General features: G+C 45.8%; 1 protein-coding gene across 2 annotated transcripts in view; it reads left to right on the top strand.

Annotated features, from left to right (window-relative positions):
• VASP (vasodilator stimulated phosphoprotein) overlaps positions 1-23,285 on the top strand; it is a 1,498,863-nt gene that overhangs the window by 580,498 nt on the left and 895,080 nt on the right. For both annotated transcript variants that reach the window (XM_078660889.1, XM_078660888.1), the window contains 2 exons: positions 18,870-19,147; positions 22,491-22,615. In XM_078660889.1, the coding sequence (XP_078517015.1) occupies positions 18,870-19,147; positions 22,491-22,615 (403 nt within the window). The remainder of the gene's footprint in view (positions 1-18,869; positions 19,148-22,490; positions 22,616-23,285) is intronic.

Below are 23,285 nucleotides of genomic sequence, written 5' to 3'. Positions count from 1 at the left end.
CTGCTGTAACCGGTGCGGGGGGGGAAGGAGTAGATTTCTTTCACCTAGCATGGACCTGCCCACAAGTTGCCCACTACTGGGAGGCAGTGTTTGCGGGCCTCTCTGACATGCTGGGACTGGTGATGGCACCGTGCCCACTGGTGGCGCTATTAGGCCTCACGCACAACATTACGACTATACATAAAAAAATTCTGGCGGTAGGCCTATTCTTGGCTAAGCGCCAAGTGGCGTGCAGATGGGGGAGGGGCCGAGCCCCCAAATTTAAGGCGTGGATCACGACCATGACCACATGGCAAGACCAGCTCCACACATATGCAGAGACACTCCCCCTGAAATCGCGGCCAAAATATATATGGGGATCATTTACGACCTACCTGCTACGACTACAACAAGGGGACGAGACAGAGGGGTCGGGAGAAACTGGGAACACACAAACAGAGGCACTCCCTACTGACAATTAATTCACCGGGACATACCTTCACGCACACCTATGTAAACTGGGGCAGACCCACATAACTGGGCAACGATTGGGACATCACCCATATACAGGAATGGCGGGACCTGGGCATAGAGGGTGGCCTGGCTGGAAGGAGACGGGACACCGCCATGACGGTATGGGCCTAATAGGAACAGTGTAGTATACTCTCCACACAACGTGCCACTGCTGCAATGTCGCCAACTGACCTCATGATTGTCGCTGTACGATGCCTTGGCATACTGTTTGAGTAAATGTTTGGGAGGGGGGAGGGATTCTGATTTTGACTAGTTTGATTCGCTAATGATGCTATGCAGGTAAGGGAAGGTGCAGTTTTGACGCTGTACACATTTATCACTGTATTGGATGTACTTATTGCACTGATTTGCAGGCTGACGACCCTGTGGCAGGGGGTCTCCGCCTGTAGCTAAGGAAGTAGCAGCAGCATTCACAATACAGAAAGTGACATTGCAGGATCATTTTATCAGCACTTCGCCGCATCAAGCGCAGAGGAGCGCTTTTTAAATTCTGGAACTATTTCGTGATCCTAGTCTCTCCCCCGGACTTCAGGGCACCTACCTGATCACTCCTCCTGAGTGCATTGGCGGTCGGCTGAGCGCTGATCGCTTCAGCGGGCTCGCAGCGGCCGGGGCCGCCATCTTGGGCCGGGTTGGGCCGGGTTGCTCGGGTGAGGTGGGAGGCGAGGCCAGTGACATCACCGCCACACCCCCGAGGCCCGCCCCTACTTAGGAGTGCCGATTGGAACCTACCCTTGCCATTCGCAGGCTGACGACCCTGTGACAGGGGGTCTCCGCCTGTAGCTAAGGAAGTAGCAGCAGCATTCACAATACGGAAAGTGACATTGCAGGATCATTTTATCAGCACTTCGCCGCATCAAGTGCAGAGGAGCGCTTTTTAAATTCTGGAACTATTTCGTGATCCTAGTCTCTCCCCCGGACTTCAGGACACCTACCTGATCACTCCTCCTGAGTGCACTGGCGGTCGGCTGAGCGCTGATCGCTTCAGCGGGCTCGCAGCGGCCGGGGCCGCCATCTTGGGCCGGGTTGCTCGGGTGAGGTGGGAGGCGAGGCCAGTGACATCACCGCCACACCCCCCGAGGCCCGCCCCTACTTAGGAGTGCCGATTGGAACCTACCCTTGGCATTCGCAGGCTGACGACCCTGTGGCAGGGGGTCTCCGCCTGTAGCTAAGGAAGTAGCAGCAGCATTCACAAAACGGAAAGTGACATTGCAGGATCATTTTATCAGCACTTCGCCGCATCAAGCGCAGAGGAGCGCTTTTTAAATTCTGGAACTATTTCGTGATCCTAGTCTCTCCCCCGGACTTCAGGACACCTACCTGATCACTCCTCCTGAGTGCACCGGCGGTCGGCTGAGCGCTGATCGCTTCAGCGGGCTCGCAGCGGCCGGGGCCGCCATCTTGGGCCGGGTTGCTCGGGTGAGGTGGGAGGCGAGGCCAGTGACATCACCGGCACACCCCCCGAGGCCCGCCCCTACTTAGGAGTGCCTATTGGAACCTACCCTTGGCATTCGCAGGCTGACGACTCTGTGGCAGGGGGTCTCCGCCTGTAGCTAAGGAAGTAGCAGCAGCATTCACAATACGGAAAGTGACATTGCAGGATCATTTTATCAGCACTTCGCCGCATCAAGCGCAGAGGAGCGCTTTTTAAATTCTGGAACTATTTCGTGATCCTAGTCTCTCCCCCGGACTTCAGGACACCTACCTGATCACTCCTCCTGAGTGCACCGGCGGTCGGCTGAGCGCTGAACGCTTCAGCGGGCTCGCAGCGGCCGGGGCCGCCATCTTGGGCCGGGTTGCTCGGGTGAGGTGGGAGGCGAGGCCAGTGACATCACCGCCACACCCCCCGAGGCCCGCCCCTACTTAGGAGTGCCGATTGGAACCTACCCTTGGCATTCGCAGGCTGACGACCCTGTGGCAGGGGGTCTCCGCCTGCAGCTAAGGAAGTAGCAGCAGCATTCACAATACGGAAAGTGACATTGCAGGATCATTTTATCAGCACTTCGCCGCATCAAGCGCAGAGGAGCGCTTTTTAAATTCTGGAACTATTTCGTGATCCTAGTCTCTCCCCCGGACTTCAGGACACCTACCTGATCACTCCTCCTGAGTGCACCGGCGGTCGGCTGAGCGCTGATCGCTTCAGCGGGCTCGCAGCGGCCGGGGCCGCCATCTTGGGCCGGGTTGCTCGGGTGATCTTCTGCTGTTGACCGAAACGTGGACCAATCTTCATTCCCTGCCGGACATTCTTGCATCACTTCCCTCAGACTACTATATTCTGTCTGCCAACCGTGCACAAGGGAAGGCTGGAGGTGGGGTAGCAGCAATCATTTTGAAATCCTTTCATTTTCGGGAATTACCTTCTCTCACTCTCCCTAACACCGAAAACTTGGTAATCACATTAGACTCAGTGAGTGGGGCTCTTACTCTAATTCTGCTATACCGCCCTCCCCAATACATGGCTAATTATCCAGTACTCTTGGCAGAACAACTGGCCTCTCACGTAATAAAGTACTCTAAAACTGTCCTAGTGGGGGATTTAAATTATTGGTTCGACAGAACAGACACAGACATTCAAGCTGGAGAACTGAGGGATCTGCTTACAGATCTAAACTTGGTCCAACACATCCACTTACCCACTCACCAGAAGGGCCACAGCTTGGACCAAATTTGGACACATAATCTACCACCTTTCTCTCCCATTATAAGTCCTTGTATTTGGTCAGACCATTATTTCATCCAGTTCCCGCTAGCAATTCAAGGGCAGCCTAAGGCCAAACCTTCCATGGGAAAAGAGTTCCATAAATGGAAATCCATGGACCGCTCTGGGTTCATGGACATGTTGAACAACACCCTTCCCCCTATCAGGCGAAGACCTGGAGGTTGACGAGAGGGCACTGTCCTCCTGGCTCCTCCACGCAGCAGATCTGTTCGCCCCCTCTGTATACTTGTCTAATATTAGAGGTAATGATGCCCACAAATGGTTCACCCAGGAACTTAGAGCACTTAAATTAGGGGTACGACAGAAAGAAAGACAGTGGAGAGCCACTTATTCCCCACAGGATAGGGAAATTTTCTGCACCACTAGGAAAAAATATAAAAAAATTTTAAGCCAACACAAACTCAACTACTTTTCCACAAAAATGTTATCTTCATCTAATAAGTCCAAAGACATTTTTAATATAGTCAATGAACTCTGCGACAACGACAGGACAGCCCCCTTAATAGCTCCCACGCAGAAGCTATGTGACTCCCTGAATAACTTTTTCAGAGGAAAAATTGTCATTATTAAGTTGAGCATTGCTAGCTCCCCATCGTCACTTCCTTTGGATGACGCCTTTTATAATCCCTCTGTACTAGATGCCTTCCCGGCCATCGATGGTAAAACTTTTTCTTCACTTTTGGCGAGGGTTAAGTCCGGATCCCCAAACGACATCTGCCCCCCCACATCTTCTCTGAAATCGGTCAGACTATCCCTCAGGGTATCCTACCCCTACTAAACAAATCATTGGCCCAGGGCAGGGTACCTACTGGTTTCAAACACGCCCTGTTAATCCCTCTGATAAAAAAAACAGGTCTGGACCCCCGGGACTCATCAAATTACCGTCCCATATCCCTGTTGCCGTTTTTATCCAAGATATTGGAGGCTCACGTCTCCAATTGTCTTTCCAACTTTGTGGAAACCACTGGGTTTCTGGAGCCCAATCAAGCTGGGTTCCGTCCAGGCCATTCGACCGAGACGGTAACCCTGGCAGTCCAGAACACACTTCGGTGTAATGCAGACAGGAACGTCCACCAGGCACTGGTACTCCTTGACCTGTCTGCTGCATTCGACACGGTCGACCACACCATTTTGGTCGGCCGTGTCGGGCAGGCAGGCCTCAGAGGTGCTGCCCTGAGCTGGGTGGAATCATTTTTGTCTGACCGGACTCAAGCAGTGAGACTGGGCACCTTCACAGCCCCTAGAATTAAGAACGACTGCGGTGTCCCTCAGGGCTCTTCCCTGTCCCCCCTTTTATTTAATTTATACCTGCGTCCCCTTTTGTACTCCTTGAGGAAATTCAAAGTGTGGATCTTTAACTACGCAGATGATCTGCAATTGATTTTCCCCCTAGGCTCGCCTGACGCGGTTACTGAGTTTAGGGAGGTCATGGCTCACATCCAGAGGTGGATGGGCCTTAACCACCTAAAACGCAACCCAGGCAAGACTGAACTGATCTTGCCTGGGAAGAGTGAACTCAGCTGGGGACCTCAATTTTGGCCTCCGGAGATGGGGAATCCCCCTTCCAAATCCCGCACGGTCAAGAGCCTTGGAGTCCCCTTTAGTGAAGACCTCTCCTTGAAAAGTCAGGTAGGGACAGTAGTCTCCGCATGCTTCTTTCAGCTGCGCAAGATTAGAAAGATTGTCCATCTCCTAACCCATTCTGCCCTGATACAGGAGACCATCGCCCTTGTGCTGTCTAGGCTGGACTACTCAAATAGTTTATATTTGGGTCTTCCAGCCGGGCAGCTCAAGAGGCTGCAGCTAGTTCAAAATCAGGCGGCCAGGCTGATCTGTCGGCTTCCTAAATGGCAGTCCATCAGGCCAAGCCTGGCAGATCTGCATTGGCTGCCGATAGCCCAGAGGGCGGCTTTTAAAACCGGCTGCATTATCTTCAGGGCACTACAAGGCAAGGGCCCCAAATTTATCATCAACTTGCTTGCCAGATATGTCCCCTCTCGCAACCTTCGTTCCAGTCACAAAAGCCTGCTTACGGTGCCTGTTGTTAGGAAACAACGTCAGGGCGGCAGCTCTTTTCACTTTCTTGCTGCCTCCCTTTGGAATTCCCTGCCAGCTTCTTTAAGGTCACACAAGGATATTTTGGCATTTAGACAAGCCTTTAAGACCCGGCTCTTTAGGGAAGCCTATCCTTAGATGTTCCAGGCTGTCCTCCTGTTGGTGTGTTGTGTTTCTGAAAACTTCCTATAGCGCCATGAAGCCTACGGGCGTACGTGCGCTCTACAAGTCAAATTTAACATAACATAACATAACTGATGTACTGTACCTTTTTCATAAGCACAATAAAGGTTTTTGAAACTTAAAAAAAATATATGTTTAAGGTGGATGCGGGTTTTTGGGTGTCAAGGGAATCGTTAGGGTTTAGGGTGGGTGTAGGTTTTTCAGTGGCAATCGGAATCTTTAGGGTTTAGGGTTGGTATGGGTTTTTGAATGGGAAGGGTATTTTTAGAGTTTAGAATGGGTGTGGAGTTTTTGGTGGCAAAGGTGTTTTTCATGGTTTAAGTTGGGTGTGACTTTTTAGGTGGGAATGGTATTTTTTGAGTTTAGGGTGAGTATGAGTTTCAGGTGGCAATGGGTATTTTTAGGGTTTAGGGTCGGTGTCGGTTTTTGGGGGGCAAGGGTATTTTTAAAGTTAAGGGTGGTATGTGTTTTTGGGGGCAGGGATATTTTTAGGGTGAGAATGCGTTTTTTGGGTGGCAAGGGTATTTTTTAGGGCTTAGGATGGGTATGGGTTTTTGGGTGGGAAGGGTAAATTTATGGTTTACTAAGGTAAGCTATAAATATGTGTGTGTTTTAAATATATACACACATGCATATATGTTTGCATGTGTGTATATATATGTGTGTGTGTGTTCGTATGTATATATACACTATTATAAACCTATCTTCCATTACTCTTTCCAAAGCTGAAAAACAACTATTAGCCTCGGTTTGTCTTTCTGTCCCATAAGTGACTTCAACTATACACGTACACGTATTGATGTTTTTTGTTACATCCATAAACTCAAGCTAAAAAAGTTTTTTTAGTATCAAGGAAGGACTTAAATAACAGCAGCTCAGGTCAGATAATCAATCCAACACTGAGTTGTTCGCATCTGATGCTGCCATGTTACTAACCATGCACCAACTTGGTCATACTGACACAGTTAATGAGCGAATCGTACAAGAGGAAGCATCGACTCAACAAAGATTAACTGAAGCAGCTGTTACACAATTGGGAGCGTACATGAGTCCTTTCAAGCCCAAATCGAGCTTTGTGCAAAATATGCCGAAGGACACTATTGACATTTTCCAAGATGTAATAGTAGAAGACCACAAGAAATTGCACCATCAAATTAAACATCGTAAAAGATATAAAAGCAAACAGGAAAACCATTATGCAGAATTAATTGAGAAACTCCGTAACAACCATCAAATTGTTGTCACCACGTCTGACAAAGGTGGCAACATTGTAATCTGGCCACAGAAGGATTACATCGCAGAAGCACACAGACATTTAGGTGATCCGTTGTGCTATGAAAAATCTACATTGAAAAGTTACAATGTTGCCAGAGAAGGCCTAAAAAAGTTATTTTTAAATGGAAAAGAGAAGGCATGATCTCGACTGAGGAATTTTATTTTTTGCATGTTGAACATCCTGTATTGCCCAGGCTATATCTTATACCGAAGGTGCACAAAAAGACGACACCGGTGCCTGGGAGGCCAATAATATCTGCAATCCTGAGTGTGGCGGAAAACATCCCACAGTAAATCAAGAACATTCCATGGTCAACGGATTCGATATTCATTACTTTGGATATCGAATCCCTTTATACCAGTATAGAACATCTTACTAGGTTGGGAGCACTGGAGTATTTGTTGGGGACCAGACCTTTGGAATGTTACAGTCACAACAAAATGATTGTAGAACTAGTATCCTGGGGTTTAAATAATACCCATTTCCTGTTTGGCAATGACATTTATTTGCAGAAAAGGGGTGTGGCGATGGGGGCCTGCTTCTCCTCCTGCTACGCGTGCTTGCACCTGGGCTGGTGGAAGGAGCAGGTTCTTAAGCGCATTCATAGTACTGCATTTACTGATCATGTTTTAAAATGGATGTGGTACATCGATGATGTTTTTATTATATGGTGAGGGTATGAACAAAGTGCAACTAATTTTATCAATGAAATGAATGCCAATCACGAGAACTTGAAATTCACATTGCACATCAGTAAGGAGCATGTAGATTTCTTAGATGTAATCATTTTTATACGTGAGGGGGAAATAGCAACCTCTTTGCACAGGAAAAGCACTGCTGGCAATTCCACACTGCAGGCCAGCAGTGCCCACCCCAGACATTTAATAATCAATATCCCATAAGGCTCAAGCGGATTTGCAGTACTGAGGAAGATCTGGCAATATGCACCAATCAAGCACTCATGAGATTTAGACAGAGAGGCTATGAAAAATCCATATTGAATAATGCATTTAAGAAAATGAAGGCTACACCCTGGGCCTCCTTGTTGGTCACTAAGGTGGTGGATAACACTGTCTCTGTTGAGAGTGACATCAATTCTGTTCCCAGATTCGTGACAACCTTCAATAAACATGAAAGGAAAATTAGAGCCGTTATTACACGCAGCTGGCCAATACTTTTAACTGACGGGGTTTTAGCTCTGAGGCTCCCAGCCTGTCCTACCATCACATAAAGGAACGGGCCCTCTATGAAAACCAAAATTGCCAAGAACTGCCCAGAATTAGCGAAATGCTAAGAAACACGGGTTGACCCAATAAGTCACTGGGACCTGGGTAAATGAGTGATATCAACAAGGTGGTTCCAAGTACTATCAATATATAAAGACTTAAATAAATTCAGAATCAAAATATCACAACATTGTTTTTAATCACAACGTGTACAATAGAACAGAATTCATAAAATACGTCAATGCATACCTGCACTAACTTGGGTCGAAACGTCGACATCCTTTGTACCTTCCCAGCCTCCAAGTGGATAGATCATTTATGATTCTACGCTTATGAGGCATGAGGTTTTTGAAATATTTGTTATAGGATATGCTATTTTTTAGTTTGTTATTACTCAACATCAGTGTTTTTATTGTGGTCGTAGTGACCAAGGTTTCATCAATTGTATAGTTTCCTCACCTCTCCTTCCACTACCTTCCCTTCCTTTTCCCGTAGGGGCATTTATATATGTGATTTAGTTTCATTGATGTATTTTATGAATTCTGTTCTATTGTACACGTTGTGATTAAAAACAATGCTGTGATATTTTGATTCTGAATTTATTTAAGTCTTTATATATTGATAGTACTTGGGACCACCTTGTTGATATCACAGAATTAGCGAAAGACAGATTGTGGTTGCAACCCCGGCCGGGGTTTGTCAATTGTTCCAGCTGCAAGGCTTGCAGGTTTGGAATCAATACCACACAATATGCTACCCCCTTTAGTCCAGAAATGATTACCATCAAAGGGAATTTCAACTGCAGGACCGAGTATGCAGTCTAAGTTCTGACATGCACCTGTGGCTTGCGATATGTGGGCAGCACCAAGCTGCAGATGCATGTCAGAATCCTCCAACATCTTCGAGCTATTGTTAGTAATGACAGCTCGTATCCTGTAGCCAGGCATTTCAAACAAGTACACAGCAATGATTTGCAATGTTTGAAATACTTTGTAATAACGGCGATTCCCAAACCCCGAAGAGGAGGCGACAGGGACAGGATTTTAAGAAGGATGGAATCCAAAATGATATTAGAATTGGATAGCAAATTCCCAACGGTTTAAACACCACAGAAGACCTGTATCACTTCTTTTACGTATACAAGCAGCAATACATTGTATTCACAATCTGGACTTGGTTTTTAAGGGACGTTATTTGGTTTTGAATTTAATGCAGTTGGCCTCCTTGCAGCACAACAGTTTTTAAAACACACATTTTTATTCTTTTTTCTATTTCACGTGGGGTTCATGTAGCACTAGCACTTTATGCATCAATATTTATCAAGTGTAATATTTGATTCAGGTCAAGCCATTCTCATATGTTGAAATATGGTAAACAGCCATTTCAATGTGAAAACATAGGAATATAAGCCATAATTATATTGCAATGTTTACAAAGGAGTCTTAAGTTTACAAAACTATTTTGCGATATTTGCACTGATTCATTATTTAGCATTTATGCAGTGAATGAATTTGACGGTTGGTCCCGCATTTGGATTTGCTACATTTGCACATGCATCTAGGTTTCCAAAGAAAAACGTAATTTGCACACAGTGATTACCAAGATGTACATGTTTATAAATATTTTGCATGATTTGCACCTGTTTCCTACCAGCATGAAGGCAGGAATTAGTTTTATTTATACTTGGATCTAGGTTTACAACGAAATGCATAATTTGCACAATGTGAGTGTTAGAATGTCCAACTTTATAAATATTTTGCGCGATTTGAACTTATTTATTACCAACATTAAGGTAGGAATTGGCTACGCTTGCACTTTGATCCATGTTTACATCAAAAGGCGTAATTTGCACACAATAAGTACCAGGGTGTACATGTTTACAAATATTTTGCGAGATTTGCACTTATTTATTATAAGCATTAAGGCATTAATTTGATCAAGGCATGCGTTTTTGCATGACACTTTAGGTTTTATGTGCAATATTGTCACTAAATTGAAAAATTGCATTTACGCATTTAACTATCATTATTATGGTTTATTCTTTGATTTATGAACATTTGTTTGAGATCACATTTTAACCCCTCCGACGCTCATGACGAGCTCAGCTCGTCATGACCGTTAGAACGCTCAGGTGCGGGGCTAATTCCCCTGATGTGCTGGACGTGCTAAGGAACGGGCATGGTCATGATGAGCTTAGCTCGTCCTGAGCACACGAGAAATGTGGCTCATGACGAGCTGAGCTCATCATGAGCACTGGGGCACTGTGCGCGCCCCTCCCTCCAGCAAGCGGGGGAATCGACCCCGCAGCCAAGGGGTTAAAACAATGATGTGTCCAATCGTGGTTTGGAAAACAGACTGACCAGTACAATGGATAGATGCATAGTATTTTGTCTGTTAGTTAAACATGTGGTGTGTACCCAGCAAATTTAAAAACATGGCGGGCCGTATCTGGCTATCTGTGAGCAAGGACAGTCTGTCCGAAACGCGTCAGATTGCAGCTGTGTGACTAAAATCTCATCAATGCCAAATACTTGAGATTCATGTTGTCTCTGTTCGCCTGGCCTAGACAGCGTTTTTGTTGTGTGTGTGTGTGTGTATGGGGGCGTGGGGGTGGCTGTGTGTGGTGGGGTGGGGGTGGGTGTGTGTGTGTGTGGGTGGGTGGCTCTGTGCGTGTGTGGGTGGCTCTGTGCGTGTGTGGGTGGCTCTGTGCGTGGGTGGGTGGCTCTGTGCGTGTATGAGTGGCCCTGTGCATGTGTGGGTGGCCTGTGCGTGTGTGGGTGGCTCTGTGCGTGTGTGGGTGGCTCTGTGCGTGTGTGGGTGGCTCTGTGCGTGTGTAGGTGGCTCTGTGCGTGTGTGGGTGGCTCTGTGCGTGGGTGGCTCTGTGCGTGTGCAAATGCAATAGGTCTCGCATTTGCGAGCAATTAAGCTATTGGCATTGTAAATGACAATGCGATGTATTTATGTTTTAAAACAAAAGCATAAATAAAAATAATGTCAATAGCAATGCCAATAGCTCTAACTTTAACAATGCCGAGACCATTGCATTGTAAATGCTTGTTTTTTTAAAATTTGTTTTCTAAATTCCACAAATGAAAGCTGTGCCTTTGTCAATCACCCCTTAGCAGTGTCTGGGAGAACTATGGCCTCCTTAGTCATAGTGCATGTCAGGCATTGATGGCATGCTGTGTGGCATGTGAAAGGGGGGGGGGGACAGGTTTGCTATAAAAGAAATCACTTATTTAGTGGAATGAGCATTTGGGGATGATTGTGTAACAATAATAAATGCATGGGGCTAGTGGCAGACTGTAAGAAAGGAAGGGCTATTTATATATATAGAATGTAAATCGAGAGAAGATTTCTGGTATTTAAAGTCCAAACACAATGGAAATAGAGGAGGGACCAACATCATTTTCCCATGTCAAATAGGCCTTTGGCCAGGAGCAATTCCAGCTAAATACATGGCTCACTGGCAGTTCACAGGGGCTGTGTGTGTTTTTTGACCAGGGTTCAAACCCCAGCTGGGGAAAATCGCTTTTTGTTTTCTAAATTCCACAAATAAAAGCTGTGCCTTTGTAAATCACCCCCTAGCAGTGTCTGGGAGAACTATGGCCTCCTTAGTCATAGTGCATGTCAGGCATTGATGGCATGCTGTGTGGCATGTGGAAAGGTGGACACGTTTGCTATAAAATAAATCACTTATTTAGTGGAATGAGAATTTGGGGATGATTGTGTAACAATAATAAATGCATGGGGCTAGTGGCAGACTATACAAAAGGAATGGCTATTTGAATTTAAAGCATGTAAATCGAGAGAAGATTTGTAGCATTTAAAGTCCAAACACCATGGAAATAGAGGAGGGACCACCATCCTTTTTCCATGACAAATAGGCCTTTGGCAGTGGGAAGTTCCAGCAAAACAGATGGCTCACTGGCAGTTCACAGGGACTGTGAATGTTTTTTAACCAGGGTTCAAACCCCAGCTGGGGAAAACCACATTTTTTGTTTATTTTTATATTTGTTTTATAAAATAATCAACTAGCACTTCTGGGGGGTTTATAACACCATTATACCTCAAGCAACATATACACAAAATGTGGCCCGCTGTGGCATATGTCATGACATATGCCACATGCCAGACTTAGGCTCCAACCCCTTCTCCTCTGGGGGGGGGGGGGGGGGGGGGGGAGTCCTGTGGTTTCGTTCCCTGGTGTGTCTTGGCCCATTGCCCTGCCCTGGGGTTGGGTGTTCGGCTCACCTTTCACTGTTGGTCTTGGTGCCTCTTCAGTGACGGTGGTCCACAATCAGGTTCTCCAGGCGGGGAACCTGTTGCTTCTCGTCCCCAGGCTGTGTCCTCCCGGTGGTGGCCTCTCCTCCAGGACGGGTTCCCATTGGAAAGGTGGTGTCGGCGGCAGGGAACCCACTCCGTCCTCCCAAACACGCGGCTCTGCTCTGCTGTGGATGGGGTCTTTTTTGCCTCTGTTGTTGAGATGTTGTTGCCGGGACTCCGCCGTTACTCTAGGCCCGGGCTGCACGTTCCTGGTGTTCCTCTAATTGGGGCTGTATGGAGCCTTGCTCCGGGCCCAGTTTCATCTGCGCTGTTCCGCCGCGGGTTCTCCTTAGCTTAGACGGCCCTTTGACCTGATGGTGGGGGGGGGCCCGGGTTACAACTGTGCTGTGGGTGCGGGAGCATAGTTGCCAGGGCCACCATGTTTTGAACGGCTGTGTTACTTTCTGTCGACACTTACTGTCGTGGTATGGCGTTTGTGTCTCGCTCCGACAGTGCTGATGTGGTGGTGGGTGTGCTGATAATGGTTCTGTGGCCTCCCTGTCATTTTTTGCGGAGCCTCACCGGGGTGAATGGATGCCGATTGTCAACCCGACAAACGGAGCCTCAGGCAAACGTGTCTGCCATTGCGGCTGGCTTAGTCACGCCCCATCCGTTGGGGAACATAAGGGGCCCATGCTCTGTAATACACAAGACACTACAGAGACCATGTTGGGATAAATATTCACAGGACTCAATAGACTCCTCTCTCTTAGTAAATGGTACCACATCGCCACCTGTTGTTTAACGTGACTGACATGTTATTGCGCTATGGGCTACAAGCAGGGTCGGATTGGGATTGAAAATCGGCCCGGGCACACACAAAAAAAATCGGCCCCCATTTGCATATTGTCTTTCCTCAAATCACTGCTTCAGCGTAATTACATTAAAAAGAAGAAGGAGGGGGCTTAAAAAAAATGCACGCATTAGTTTACACTAGTGAAACACACCTGAAAACAAGTGAAGCCACTTCTACTGAGGCTCCCTGACCCGCTCAGCATGTGCGCACATTAAGGGGCCGGCCAGCGAGACAAAGGAAGTGATACCGCTGCCTGTTGTTGGTGGCAGGGGGTAATGAGCACTCATCTGCCTGAAGAAAGGCCACTCAGCTACCCACTGGGCCGCTGGCTGTATTCTGAAAATAGAGACACTGCCCAAATTTGGCCCAGACTGCTAAAAAAAGCGGCCCACAACAGGAACTCCGACACCGGCCCCTGGGGCATTGCCCGCGTTACCAATCTGAGGCTGGCTACAAGGTAGTACCGTTTCTATGCCGACGCCTGCTGACACGCAAGGGGCTATTTAATCAAACGCCGGACTCGGCGTGCAATCTTCACTGTGTTTGGAGGCAAAATCTGTGCTTAAGGTAAGACTGCTTCTGTGTTTTGCTGCTGGCACAATGACACCTAATGACATTAGTTTTCAAAGATAAACAGGCTGATGTATTTTAAGCACAACTTTATTTATAGGCGTATCACGTCCTTCATTGCCACAATGTTACTTTTGCGGAACTCAGTGTGCACTCCTTACTGTGTTTGGAGATAAATTCCATGCTCGAGGTAAGCTGGTTTCTGTATTTTGCTGCTAGCACCATAACACGCAATGACATGAAGTGAGCTAAAGAACGTTGATGAATTCAACCCAGATCTGTGACAGGGAGTGAGTGTCTGAAAAGTTTCAGCGCTCAGTCCATTATCTCCTCGTGTTTGCTTTGTTCGCCCTTAGTTGGCAAGGTATGCTCAAACATGTGTCCCTTGCTCACTTTGCCACTGGATTCTAGCTAGCCTAGATGATGAGGTCTGTTAGCCTGAAACCGGTCCCAGGATGCTTGTTTCTGGTCCAGTGAAGACCTGGCTTGGAAATTCGGGCTGAACTGTTCCGATGAGGCAAAGGGTCAAGACTTGTATATGCAGATTTGCATATAACTAGGTCTGAACTGGGGTGTAAAGTGAGCTAAAGAACAATGATGGATTCAACCCAGATCTGTGACTGGTGGGTGAGTGTCTGAAATGTTTCAGCACGTCATCCATTATCTCCTTGTGTTTGCACTCTTTATGTATACCATACTTAACTGGGTCTCGCATCACTTTATTCCAGGCTTAACATGTTTGGGGGTTCCTAGTGACAGACACTGGAACTTCCGCATGTCAACCAGATATTGGGGTGCTGAGTTTATTCTATGTGTATACGCCGGCCTGGTGCTCAGTAGGACTAATATATTTTAATTGCACAGGTGAGTACATGTTTAAGTGTTCCATTATTGGCACAGTGTGAATACCCGTGCTGGTTATTTCTGGTTGAACATGAGACCGTTCACTACTATGACTGTCAGATTGGTGATTTAGCACACTTGTACCCTTCCTTGACGGACTATTGGTTATTCTTCTGCCCACTTTTGCTCCTCACTTTGGAACTGAGCTCCTCACAGGTTTACAGTTTTACATTGATTTACAAGTATTCAAACACTTCACCTATAACACAATGGTTTGGTATTACACCCAGGCTCTCGGCTTTGACAGTCACACGTGGCACTATGTCTTTTGGGTTTATTTCACAAGTCTCTTGCAGCAATATCAGAGGCACCATGGGAAGTTGGTTTACAATGACACCTTGATACAATCCTCACATCGTGGACACAGTGTGAGTATCTTGGTGCATGCTTCTTCTTTTGGATAGGCCTTTGAGAGGACTTCTATTTCACATACATGTTTTTTCTTGGTCGTGTCTCATGAGTGAGCCATATTTCTTTGGCCTTTCGACTTTATTACTCCTCTATAGAAGATATCTTAGTTCTTTCTAGTTGTGATCCAAACTCACAGTAATGTGAGCCTTTTTAGGTCTCGGCTAGAAGCGCGCGAAGCACGTTCTCGCAAGAGAACTATAGTGATCGTTTCAGCTTCTAGCTAAGACCTAACGAGTGGAGACAAGAGGTGGCCGCGCGCACCTTTAAGAAGCATGGCAGAGTCGGATTCTGACGCGCGCCTTGGGATTTGGTCACGCGCGTCTGAATCAGACTCTGCCATACGCCTTGGAAACCAAAACCTAAGAGCCGCGCGACGTGAGCTGTCTACGGTAGAAGCTCACGCGCGCGGCTCTTAGGTTTCGTTTTGACTTGTCTTTATATAGGTGACTGTGGAAATTGCAGGAAGGATATTTCAGACAAATGCATTTTCTGGTTTCACAGCTACAGAAACAACGCAAGGATGGATGTCTGTGCCTCTCCAGGCAATTGGAGCAGATCTGAGGTCGGTGAGGATGCTGGTTATCGTTCTGGGGATGTTAACGAAGAAAGCCTGTTCTGTTTTTTGCTTTCTGTATTTTAGACTCAAGTGTTGCGATATCGTATGTTGGTATGGTGCCGACTGCCCCAGGCCATGTGATATGGGTTGTTGTTCCTGTCGGTCATATAGATGGTTCAACTGATCTTGGAGATGATGTGGGCCTTGATGGAAGCCAGTGTACCTCCTTCAATGTTGGCGTGATGTGGTTGAAATTCAAATTCTTCAACCCCTTTCTGAGGCGTGCCGCAGCATGTAGCGTGCATTAGAGGGGTGCCAAATTGATGCTGGGTGGGCTGCAGAGGGTTGCCACCCAGGTGGAATTATCATGGGTTGCACTGATGTTGTGAAGTCCCCTTCTGAAAGGAAGGGCATGTGAAATTTGTCGACGAATATTTTTGAATATGAGTGCACTCTTTACTTAAAGAAGTCGTCTGATTGACTCTATTTTGTGTGCGAGCAGGGCATCACCTACTGATCATGGGCGTGTTTCGTATTGATACATCAGCAGTGTTCCTTTCCCTGCACTACAATTATTTCCGATGGATCTTTTCCTTAAGTCAATTCTATACTCCTAAAGTTATTCTCCACTTTTTGTAAAATAGTTTGAAATATGCTTCACATCAATGAATTGGTATGCAACTTGGAAATAAATCCCTATCTTGGTAGTCATTCATTTATTCAAATTTAAAGCACACAAAAGTGATATACCTTTCAAATCACATCTGACCCTTTTAGGCCCCAATGCATTTCGGACTTTGTTTGGTCCTTCATCAGGAGTTTTTACTTCCTCAGGATCCGCTGTAGCTCCAATGGACAGATTGATCGGCAGGTCTACTTGTGAGAATAGTCTGGGGGGAGGGGAATCTGATGATTGCGCATAGTTTCCTTTGGGCATGTCACAACCGTCAGCACTGTCTAGCTTTTGACATGGCTTTAGAGGGTTCATGTTGCATAGCCATAAGTGAAACTGTGGCTGTCGGTAGGTGTTGATGATTACTAGTTGAGTTAAGTATTAGGTAGGCATTTAACACCCAGTTTTGGATTAGCTCGATAATAAATGCATAGTGTAATATGTTCAACTAGTCCTGTTTTTTGTCTGATTTGTCGACTCCGGTTTTTGACACTTGGAACTGGATTGCCAAACCTTGAAATCACTTTTATTTTTTATTTATTTTGTGCACTAGACATAGAGCAATTTCCTCACACAGGGCACTCAGAGTGCTTGACATAAGGCATGTTCATTGCATCAAGAGCATCTGGAATATGGAGTGTTGTAACTGAAGTAGTATTGAAACAGTTGTTGCACACATTGTATGCTTTACACATAGTTAAATAGATATTTAATCATGCCTAAATATCACCAAACCCATCTGTGAAGACTAATTTCTTTGTGTTGTTGTATTTTAAACCCCAATTAGTCTCCAGCTATGTATTTTTGGTATGTTATTTCCATTTTATTTAGAAATATATATGGACGTAATTTCAATTGCTGAATTATTCAGCAGATAGTAGGTTATGCAGCAAGTGTGAAACATCCATGTTTATGCAGAAAATGAACTTCGTATAATTGCCACGTCTATAGTTATTTTGCATAATGCACTGCTACTATTGCTTTTTTGAATATGGGATTTTTTGCAGACAGTTATCTTTGTGTCTGAGTTTTTTCAAAGTATCTGATTTAAGTTGATCAAATACATAACTTTTTGGTCTTTGGGAGCACCCAAACTAAATGTTTTATTGGTACATTCAAAGCTTAGTATTGTTGCAATCCCAACATCAATATCTCATTACATCTCTAAGATATATTGTAAATGGGATAATTTCATATGTTTAACAGATAGGCTCAATGCTTTACTGCACTTCACAAATGGACAAACATAAATCCCTGTCAACAAACCAAGGAAATGATCCTCTGAATGCCTGGAGTCCAGCAATACAAAGTGTATGGGAACCTACTCTGCAAAATCAAATATGTAATATTAATTAAAGCCAGAGCCACTGTAATTATGTGATTGTGAAGCAGTGTCGATTTTCGCAAATTTTTAGATTTGCCGCAATTGACACACATAATCCATCATCTGCCACATAATCTGCAGATTTTAACAAAAAAAAAGAATTTGTTTCTAGCTCAAACGCTAAATGGCTCAAAAGTTACTAGAAGTGCGATGACATGTTGAAGCTCAGTGGAAAGCCCTTTCCTAATCTGAACTGGTCACTTTTCTGTTGCTTATTGCTATATTTGGGTGTTAAACTGTTCTTAATGAGATGCAACTACTCCCCAGAGAATGTTACCAAGTTTAACAAGCATTTTCAATGCAATAGGTCTCGCATTTACGTGATATTTAGCTATTGGAATTGTAAATGACAATGCCTATTATTTTTGTGTTTTAAAACATAAATAAAAGGCATTGTCCTTTACAATGTCAATAGCTTAAACTCCCATAAATGCGAGACCTATTGCATTGCAAATGCTTGTTATATATACCATTTGCAGCCTTGAAAAGGTCTTGTAGGCCGTCTGCCTTTCTTTTAATGGGTTGTAATATAATACCAAGATTTGGAGAAAAACGTGAAGAAAAACAAATCTAGGTTCACTTCTACTGCTATGTCGTTGGACTTTTTGTGTATCAGAATTTTCAGGACTCAGTTGTGTGCTTCAATACTTTTCTTTAAAAGTTTACTATGCTGGAACTCTGCTCCAGAATGGACAGTTAACCCTTGGTGGCAGGGTCACTGTACCAGGAGAACACCAATACAGGGGCAGTTTTTGGAATAACTGGATACGATGTTCTCTCACTTGGACCGCCTATGGATGTGAGAACTTCATACCATAGCTATCTTCTTGCATTTGTGGGTATTGCTATTTACCTTGAAGTGCTTACTGTTGTAATCAAGGTACTTATTCTTTTGATTGCATTGTTGTAGTTGCTCTTGAAGTTGTCTTCCTCCGGCTACTGCCACTCTCAACCATTAAGACCGTTTTTTTTGTTTCCTGAATAGCAGTGGTTGTTTGGCATGATGTCCAGTTGATGGACAAGGATATAAAAATGTCACAATGTAGTCTCATCATGGGATATATTTCCCTGATCCTACATATTCTAACAGGTAAACTCTGTTGTTGGCAAGATGTCCTTTTCCCCTATAGCATGTTGCCTGAAAAGTTAAAGGGTGTTGTTTCTTCATTCTCCTTTGTTATTCCTTTTATTTGGCAGATTCTGAGAACATGATGCTGCTGTTCTTGTTTTGCTTTTGGCTTTGCTTCCCACTGTAATCCTCCTCAATCTATTTTTTAGGTACTTCAGTAGTTCCAGCATCTGGTGGCTCTCCACTGCCACCAGGCCCTCCTCCTGCACCCGGGCCTCCACCACCACCTGGTCCACCACCTCTTTCTGGGGGTCCTCCTGCCCCCCCTGCAGGCCCTCCGCCTCCCCCGGGGGGGCCACCACCAGCAGCCAGTGGACTTCCTCCTCCTGCTCCCCCTCTTCCGGTTGTGCATGGATCTGGGGAGAGTGTGAGTGCTGGAGGTCTTGCTGCAGCCCTTGCAGGAGCAAAACTAAGGAAAGTCGTGAAGGTGAGTTTGTAAATTAAGGGAGTAGGGAGTTGGGTAGAGTTAAAATAAAGTAAGGGATACTTAATTATTGAAAAGAACAGGCTAAATATGGCCAAACAGTTATGACACATGTGGGTGTAAGGTGGTCTTGGTTCACTCTAGAGTTAAAAGTGAAACCAATTATTGTGTTGCAAATTGTTTTGCGGCTAAGATTTCCTGCTGTTTTTTAAATGCTGTTGTTTGTCCCTCTTGATAGATGAAAGAGACTTCCAGCCATAGATCCCTTACCTTGGAATATTCCCCAAGCGTCAGACAGGATACAGAAAAATGTCAAGCAGTACCCCTACGTGTTGGTAGATGGCGTCATTGAGCTCTGCTTCAGCATCGTCTGTGTGGAAGTGACAAGCATCATTCCTATATAAGCACCACCCCAGCGCTCTGACATCAGTTCCACGCCAGTCTGAGCAGATCCAAAGATCGCCACCCACAGTCATTTTTTGCCTGACTTTTTCCATGATTCTTTGTCAAAGCTTTTATGAGATTTTAATTTTCTAATGTATTAGGGTTGTCTCCTGAAAAGAACAACAGGCTTCAAACCATGTGGAACCTGTTACAGGCAGATATCTGTGACAGACCCTCATTTGTTTTGCTTATGGTGCTTGGAGAAGTTCCACGACTCCAAGACCTGCTAGGTCTGCTGCACAGTGAATCGGAAGGCACTGAGTGAACAGTCCCTGAAGCTCCTTTCTACCAGAGGCCGGACGACCCTGTGTGTGATCCTGGTAGCAAAGAATGTCCGGGGATCGCTTGCGGAGCCACTTCCGATGATCATCGTCACAATCCAAGTCCTCATGTAAATCTCACAAGCAGATGAAGTCAAAGAAGTCTACTTCTCCGCGCCAGTTCAAGTCTTCAGTCCAGATGAGGGAGAGTCTGCACTGTAGGCCCCACTTCGTGGTGAAGCCTGTGCCAGGGTCTGCTATGTGCCTTTGAGATTTTCCTGGAACCGGAGTGACCACTGCCCGCTCAAGGAATTTTATGGGGCCATGCACCGCATATTTGGGCAGCCTGACCCCAGCGCCAGGCCCCTTGGATCCGGAGCAGCACCGCCTGCGAGACCGCGACCTTCATCGATGCCCGCTCCAGTGCCATTTCTCCTGACACCGCTGGCACCCTCATAGTGGTGCAGGCCCCATTGTCATATCATACCTGACTCCGGCACAGAGTCGTATCGGCGTCATCTGACGCTGACTCCAGCGCCGACCAGTACTATTTCTTCTGAACCGGAGCCAATACCTTTTTACTTTCACCGACCTGGAGAGGATAACAATTGAGAGGGGCACAAAGACCCTTATGGTTAGCGCCTTCCCCTTGATAAACCAGAGGAAAACTTGTACAAGGAACTGGTGGTTGGAGTGGCTTGGACATCTCACCAAACTCTGGCTTGATCTCTCCCCCTACTGTGGCTGCGGAAGAGGGTGCCTCATTTGGAGTGGTGGTGTAGAGGGTAGCTGAGGTTTCTGACCTTAAGTTGCCCATAGTGGCAGTCAAGACATACATCTTGATAGCAGTGCTTTGGTAAGAGGATTCTCTCCTTTGCCAGCCTAGCACTGCAGTCCGTGAACACTAGCCTTTTGGGCTGACACCCCCACACTGTGTGGGATTTGGTATGGCAAGTACTGCCGAAGGTCTTGTATGAGCCTTGAGCCATACTCTTCCAAGCTACTGCTGGTGCAGCAAAGGTCATAATCAGATGGGGGCTTCACACAAGTTTTTGCAGTTGCCAGGCTAACAATCTTTGTTCAAGTCACCTGTTGTGACTAGATTCCTCAAAGTTCTCCGACATGTTTCCTCCCAGGCCATTCATCATGCCCCAATGGAATCCCGACCTGGTCTTGACTTTTCTTATGTCGTAGCCTGTCAAGCCGCTGGAAAATGGCCCACTTCACCTGATTACCATCAACACAGCTTTTCTAGTAGCCATACCATTGGTTAGGAGTGTCGGCGAACTGTAGGCACTCTCTGTGCACCCTCTGAATACCACCTTTTACCCAGGTGAGCTGGTTTTCAGGACCCATGCTTCCCTCTTCAGAAGTTTGTTACATTTCATGTAGGTCAGAACATCACCTTGCCTACCTTCTTTGCTCCCCTTCACCCTTCTAAAGAATAGAAGAGACTCCATAGCCTGGACCGAAATAGTGCATTGTTGGAATGGAATGGCATTGTTGTTCTCCCTAGATCGCATAAGGGAGTTCTGGGTGGACGATCAACTCTTTGTAGGGTTTGCCTAGCCTAAGGAAGGGAAGGCTGTGCGGAAAAGGACCATCTCATGATGGATAGTTCTCTGCTTAGAGATCTTCTACATGTTGGCCAAAAAGCAACCCTCTGAGGGCTTGCATGCTAGCTCTACCAGAGGCAAGACTGTTACCACTGCGTTAGCATGTGGAGTTCTTGTCCTGGACATCTGTCTGGCTGCAACCTGGGTGTCCTTACACACGTTCTCCAAATAATACTGCTAGGATGATCTACTTCCTTGTGGCAGGCACTTTGCCCGTTCAGTCCTGCAAGACTTCTTGAGTTGATCTGTTTCGCAGTCTCACCTCCATGGAGGTATTGCTTGGTTATCTAATCTAAGGGAAGGACTCTACGTCGAGAAGTCTCCATCAGATGAACAAGTTATTTACTTTAGATAATGCCTTACCTGGTAGAGACTCTAACTGCAGATTCCTTATTGACCCTTCCATCTGCCTCGCTCGGGAAACTGATTTCGTAGCATGACCCTTCTTAGGGCCTTAGCAATAGACACCAGTGTATCAATATTCTTCATGGCTCCTTGCTTCTGGCATTTAAAGTCGTGAAAAGAAACTGACATTACAGCGCTAGGGTGGCGCCTAAATAAGCACCTTGCACGTCACCTCCGGCGCAATTCACACCGAGCTGAAAGGTTCCACCTACCGGCACTCAGGGGTACTGTTTGAAACTTTCCAGATCCATACTGACACCTGAGGAATATTCTAAGGTAAGGAATCTGTAGCTTTCTAGAGTCTCTACCAGATAAGGCGTTACCGAAGGCATGTAACTTGTTTGTTAATGTTAAGTTACAATCAGTTGTATTGCATGCTTATGCATTGTGTACAGCCTCATAGTGGATGGCCTTTCTGTATGTTTCTGAAATTTCTCATTAACTAAAATCCTATTTGGTTGCTGAAGATAGGTCTCTTGAATGTATTGTTTAGACGAGTCAACTTGTTTGAATATGATTTGTACATCCTCTGTGTACCTTCGGTTATCTAAAAGTGTGATGTATCGTTCCACTGTAACTGACCCTTGATTTTTTTTTCTATTCCTCCTTCTCTCACTATAGCAAGAAGAGAATGCCTCAGCATTGATCAGTCCTGCCACTGCTGCCAAAACTGATGGCAGTCGAACCAGCAGTGCAGGTGGGGGTGGGGGCCTAATGCAAGAAATGAATGCAATGTTGGCAAGAAGGTAAAGATACATTTTTTGGTCAACCTCCTTTCCCCATCACAGACTGACAGCCCGGAGCATACATACTCATGCACCGCTTTCTCAACCCGAGAACGTTAGTCACAAAAGCATAGTACAGTAAATAGATCCAATGTATAGTGTTGTACTTTCTCATTCCTGCATTGAACTCCTTAATCCCTTTCTTATACCTTACACTCACAGCCCCATATTCACAACCTTGCCAACACTGTCCCGTATTAAAGACTCAAAGTCCCAGAATCCCAACTCTATGGCAGATACTTGTAGTCACTCTTAAAAACAACTGCTCATAGCCTCATGCTTACAGCACCACATACTCCGCCATCAACCCCAGTCTCCCCATAGCCTCCTTCATTTTCTTTCCTATTTTTGTCACCACCAATACCCTCTCTCCTCCCTCCATTAGCATTTCCCACACATTCATGCATACATCCCTTGTCTTTTGCAACCATTTATTTGCCTTACTGTTGCTTGTCCTGCATTACAGTTTGTCTCTGTCCTCATCTTTCTCGTCACACCTTAGCCATACCCATGTTTTTCATTCACTTCCGCCTCCTTTCATCTATTGTCTAATAAGTTCATGATCATCTCAGTTTCCTACCCTATTCTCATTGCTGTTCTCCCTCACAACGTCTGTAGTATTTTGTTTGTT

This window comes from Lissotriton helveticus, chromosome 9, assembly GCF_964261635.1.
Source record: "Lissotriton helveticus chromosome 9, aLisHel1.1, whole genome shotgun sequence".
Lineage (NCBI taxonomy): Eukaryota > Metazoa > Chordata > Amphibia > Caudata > Salamandridae > Lissotriton > Lissotriton helveticus.
This window is presented reverse-complemented; position numbering and strand designations above follow the sequence as displayed.